This window comes from Chaetomium globosum, genomic scaffold, assembly GCF_000143365.1.
Source record: "Chaetomium globosum CBS 148.51 scaffold_11 genomic scaffold, whole genome shotgun sequence".
Lineage (NCBI taxonomy): Eukaryota > Fungi > Ascomycota > Sordariomycetes > Sordariales > Chaetomiaceae > Chaetomium > Chaetomium globosum.
Window position 1 is genome coordinate 104,377 of NT_165986.1, and position 5,525 is coordinate 109,901.

Consider the following 5,525-nt stretch of genomic DNA (forward strand, 5'->3'; position numbering starts at 1 on the left):
GGGATTCTTTCCTTTGCGGTCGGTTTGTCTTAGCAATGAATTACAATAAGCCTCATTCGGGAATTCATCTTAGTCGTATCTTGGAGGTATGCATGTTTAATTGGCTGGCCTTGGTGACGTGTGGGACGCCAGGCTGCCCAGGAGTGGTGATGGACGGGGGAGCAGGTGTTCATCATGTTCTTGCTTTGAATCTCGCTTTCACAAAGCATTAGACTTTGTGCTATTCTTAGAAGGATCTTATTCGAGCATTTTTAGAAGCCCTTCAACCTTATCGTGTTAACAAACGATTCCAGGGGTGAGGATGACCCGTTCTCGTTCATAACTCGTGCTCTGCCCCAATCTGGTGGCCAGTTGAGGCATGGCCACCTTTCGTCAAGGTTGATGCAACTTATCCAATCGCTGCGCACCGCCTTGAAATCGGCCTTGGGGGCCGGGCATTCCCTGTAAGGCGTAATGCTGGCTCGTGGGGGTGAAAATTCGAACAGGAGAACTAGTCGAAGAGGCTAGGAGTACTCGGAGGTGATGCGACTGATCTGGTGGGATGAAATTGCTTCGAATCTCTGGTTGCCCGTGGAGTGCGGTCCGCCTCATCGCCGTGGCCGCTGGCGGAACATGAAGCCGTATTCCGTTAGCTGAGTGCGCTGCGAAGGACTGACTGTGCCGCAAAACCGCATTGTTGACGTCCTCAACCGAGCGTATGGGATTTGCAAGACTGGGATGCTGTTGTGGCGCCAAGGATGTTTTTCCAGAACAGGTTGGCGAAGTCGTCTAAGCAAGGGTTGTCACACGGAGATATATTAATCAACGAGATGGTTTCATCGTCAAAACCGAGTACCGGGTTAGGGCAGCTGTGCTTGACCTTAGCTTCCTTGGATATTAATTGCGCGTGGCGGGTTCCGTGACCCCCATGAGATCTTCAAAGAAATATAGCGTAAATGCGTAGAAAGAGGATTTTCTCTCCTGTGATGAACCCTTCGCTTCGAAGCTCGGGGTAGCACAGCCTAGCTCCAAACCGCCCCGGTATACGGATAATTCGGCAAGGCACTGTTGCCTGGTGCGTGCGAGTTACGCCCGGCTTCTCCGTATCTCCGCTCAGCGGTGTCAGGGGATGGCGCCCCCTCGTGATTTCAAGACAGAACAGGGGTGCCATTCCGCTCGGGATAAACTCCCGATGTTCCAGCCACATACTTGCACCTCATCACCACTAGTCCTTCCTGATATCCCGCTACCAAGACCAATCAGGGGCTCCGCATTCGTGAAGGAGCGGTTGTAACCCTCTGCGGCTGCATGTCCTTTCGACAAAGTCCATGTCAACGGGCCCAAGCAGAGGTCCGAGCAGATGGCCGAGCAGATGCCCGAATGCCGGCACTTCAAACAATGTAACTCAACCTGCAAGAATTCTCCGAGTTCCGTTGTGTCTACCCGCGATAGCCGAGCACGGAAGCACCGTCCATGCTTGATGTGTCCTGCTGAGAATTCAATTAGAGAAACGCCTCTCCCCAGACTTTGGATCGAAGATCTGAGACGGATCTTCACAAAACAGAACTCTGTTCCACAGAGTCCACAAGCCTGGATGTAAGGTTCCTGCATAATCCTTGGGGCCATCATGTTCCCGGCGGGCCCTGCCGGCCCTACCGGTCCAAAATCTCCATGGTCCCACCAGCTGGGCGTGTCAAATTTCTAGACCACGTGTGCGAGGCTTCGATTGCAACATAAGCCTCAAGGGGGGTTGCACTACACTAGTGTACTTATTTGCCCGAGCCAAGGAGTGTTGCTGATGCACTGCCTACCCTGGACAAACCCCCGGTCATGACTTGTGATACCGTCCACACAAGCTCCAATCAACGCTTGGCATTGTCGACGAAGGAAGACTGAGGATTCGACGGCCCTTGTGTTAATCCCTCCCACCCATGTCTCTGGAGGGACCAGAGTTGAAACCAGACGTCTTCCCATTAGCTCATTTCGTAGTGCCCCCACGTACTTTCACTTCGTTCAGCACCGAACCGCATTTTCGCTACAGCTCTCGCTAACCAGAGCTTACGTTTGTGTTGCGTTACTAGTCCCTTTCGCGTTTGATTTGGACGCGGCAGCGTCAACGCGGACGCAGGCCCCTGGAAGCCGTCCCCTGGCCCCGGTGACTCCCACATCCCGCGGACGGAATACTACTGTGGGCAGAGGCCCGCGGGAAACATGTCTGGATGTAGGGAACAGAAGCGACTTTGATCGGCGCCAGAAATATCCGGAATGGGAAGAATATTGGCACACTGACCCTGTTGCATGCCCGCACGACCTGTGACGGAAACGAACGTTCTGGGAAGAGACCGGTATTCCAAGCCGGATTGGAGGAGGACTTTGTTGCTGAGGAACACGAGTTCTGGGAATAGCAACCGATATGTGAGACTGGCTTCTCAACACGCACGTCAACCCCTCCCCCGCGTGGCGCCCTCGTGTCATACATGGTGTACATGCATCCATACTTCCCCTGCATAGTCATAGGGCTCTGGTGCATGAGCCTGTCCAGGGTCTTGGGCCCAAGGAACCGTACGAGGCCCCGATTGGGGGAAGGATCGGCCATGTGCAGGAAATATTGGATTCTGACACGGGCCACGGTCTGGCGACTGCGCGCGAAGGGCTCCTGTATGATACGAGGCAGGGTTGCGCTTCCACCCACCTCACCGGTAACCCGGACGGTTGGGGGCGGCTCTGCGTGCAAACCTTCCGACCACTCCCGACCGTCCTCAACCCCATCGACATCCCCGAAGTGACGGGCAGCACTCATGCCGGGCCTTCCAGCCTGCCTGCAAAGTCCCTGCGCGGCACGGCTAAGATTACCATCGCGACGACCCCCATATGCACCGCCCTCAGACTATTGATGCGTGACTCAGGAGACTCAGCACATGAGGGTAGACGCGGCAACGTCGGCGATGTGCCCAGTGCGGCGGCCCATCCGGCTCGGAGAACGCCTCGCCTCGAGGCTCGAGGGCAAGAGGAGCCGGTCTTGCCGACCATGAAGTTTCGAGGAAGGAGACTAGAGAGAGAAGTATAAGTAAGTGACGCGAGCCAGGTGTTGGGAAAGCCTTTCCGTTACTCACCAGCTTCACATCTCCCGCCCTTGGGACACCTTCGTTGACTCTCTTCTATCTATCCAGTGTCTTATTCCAGAGGGATACCCTCACCTCCAAGATGAGGCAGTCCATCTTCTCCCTCCTTGCCACATTCACCGGCACCTTCGCCTTGAGCATTCCCCTCGCCCCCGATGGGCTCCTCCAACCACGACAGGCGGGGTGTGAGAACACGGCCGAGAGCCGCAACTGCTGGGGCGAGTACGACATCGACACCAACTACTACGATGTCTTCCCCGAGAACCCGGGCCCGCCCAAGGAGTTCTGGCTCTCGGTCGAGGAAGGGCCCTGCTCGCTCGACGGGTTCGAGCGGTCGTGCATGACGTTCAACGGCACGGTGCCCGGCCCGACCATCATCGCGGACTGGGGCGACGAGGTCATCATCCACGTGACCAACAACATGGCCAGCAACGGCACGAGCATCCACTGGCACGGGCTGCGCATGCTCAACAACGCGCTCAACGACGGCGTGCCCGGCGTGACGCAGTGCGGCCTCGCACCCGGCGAGACCATGACCTACCGCTTCCGCGTCACCCAGTACGGCTCGACCTGGTACCACAGCCACTTCAGCCTGCAGTACGCCGAGGGCCTCTTCGGCGGCATGATCCTGCGTGGGCCTGCCACGCAGAACTACGACGAGGACCTGGGCCTGCTGTTCCTGCAGGACTGGGCGCACGTTGAGGCCTTCACCAACTGGCACGTGGCCAAGCTCGGGGCCCCTCCGACCATGCCCAACGGGCTGATCAACGGCACCAACACGTTCGACTGCAGCGGGTCGGACAACGCGCGCTGCGTGGGCGGCGGCAAGAAGTTCGAGATGGTGTTCGAGCAGAACAAGAAGTACCTCATCCGGCTGGTCAACGTGGCGGTGGACGGGGCGTTCCAGTTCAGCATCGACGGGCACTCGCTCACGGTGATCGCGCACGACCTGGTGCCGATCAAGCCGTACACGACCGACAGCGTGCAGATCACCATCGGGCAGCGGTACGACGTGATTGTCGAGGCCAACGCGCAGCCCGGCGACTACTGGCTGCGGGGCGGGTGGAACACCAACTGCGGCATCAACACCAACGCGGCCGACATCACGGGCATCGTGCGGTACGACGCGAGCAGCACGGCGGACCCGCAGACGGAGAGCAGCGTCGACCCGGCCAAGGACTGCATTGGCGAGGCGCCGTGGAAGACGGTGCCGCACCTGGAGGTGGACGTGGGCAACATGCGCGGCGGTGTCGTGTACGAGGAGATGGGCACCAAGTTTGACGACTACTTCAAGTGGACCATCAACACGAGCAGCCTGTACCTCGACTGGGCGGACCCGACCATGGGGCAGATCTTCGAGGGCAAGAACTTGTTCCCGACCGAGTACAACGTTGTGCCTGTCAATGTGAGTTTCCCTGCCTCCGGTTCAAAAAGGATCAAAGAGAAAAAGGAATGAGGAAGAATTGTGCTGACCAGTCCATCTCGGGCGTCCGGTACCGACCCAGAATGGGCCGTCCTCGTCATCCAAGACACGAGCAACCTCAGGTAACTAACCAACCACCCCCTCCCTCTCAAACTCCCATCATCGATCCCCCCAATGGAAGCTGACCTCCCTTTCTCCCCCCACAGACTGGCGCACCCAATCCACCTACACGGGCACGACTTCTGGGTGCTCGCGGCCGAGGTGGGCATGTTCGACGGCGACACGTCCAAGTTCAACACGACGGGGACGTCGCGGCGCGACGTGGCGACGCTGCCGGCGAACGGCTACCTGGCCATCGCCTTCAAGCTCGACAACCCGGGCGCATGGCTGGTGCACTGCCACATCGCCTGGCACGCCAGCCAGGGCCTGTCGCTGGAGTTCGTGGAGAGCCAGTCGGACATCCAGACCGATGCCGTCAGCAGGCAGGTGTTTGACGACGTCTGCGCGTCGTGGAAGGCCTGGTCGCCTGTCTGGCCGCAGGATGACTCGGGTATCTAGATGGAAAGGGAGTGGAAATGGGTGGGCGGTTTTTTGCTTTGCTAATTACTTGTTTCCCTTGGTTGGATTTAACTATGCGGGGTTAGGTTGCCTGTTTGTCATTTTGTTGTGCGGCGATTCCAGGAGTAGGCGAGCAGTTGGAATTCAGATGTTGTATTTTTTGCCACTTTACTTTCAGTTATGCATCAACACATCTCTCTACTGTTTCCTTCGTGTTGTTGTGGACATGGAAACCGTCCAAACCCAACAGTGATACGACCTGGCATTTGTCGCTGCTCGGGCGCATCATGGCGCATTGAGACATTGACTTGGCTGGCAGATGATCCTAAAATGAAGAAAAAGAGACGAGCCCAAAATAAAAAACTGCAGCAGTCAAACCAAAGCTCTTTTCTAACGTCATGCCATTTCTTTGCGAGGTTGATGAGGTTGATGGAACAGCATGT

The 5,525-nt window shown here is 57.3% G+C and overlaps 1 protein-coding gene across 1 annotated transcript; it reads left to right on the forward strand.

Moving 5' to 3' along the window:
- Positions 1-1,606: 1,606 nt before the first annotated feature.
- CHGG_11082 (uncharacterized protein) lies at positions 1,607-5,082 on the forward strand (the record flags this gene model as incomplete). The annotated part of the gene is made up of 4 exons (XM_001230257.1): positions 1,607-1,653; positions 2,491-3,040; positions 3,163-4,506; positions 4,786-5,082. 4 exons carry the CDS (start codon positions 1,607-1,609, stop codon positions 5,080-5,082), a joined length of 2,238 nt encoding a protein of 745 aa, XP_001230258.1.
- Between the last annotated feature and the right edge of the window lie 443 nt (positions 5,083-5,525).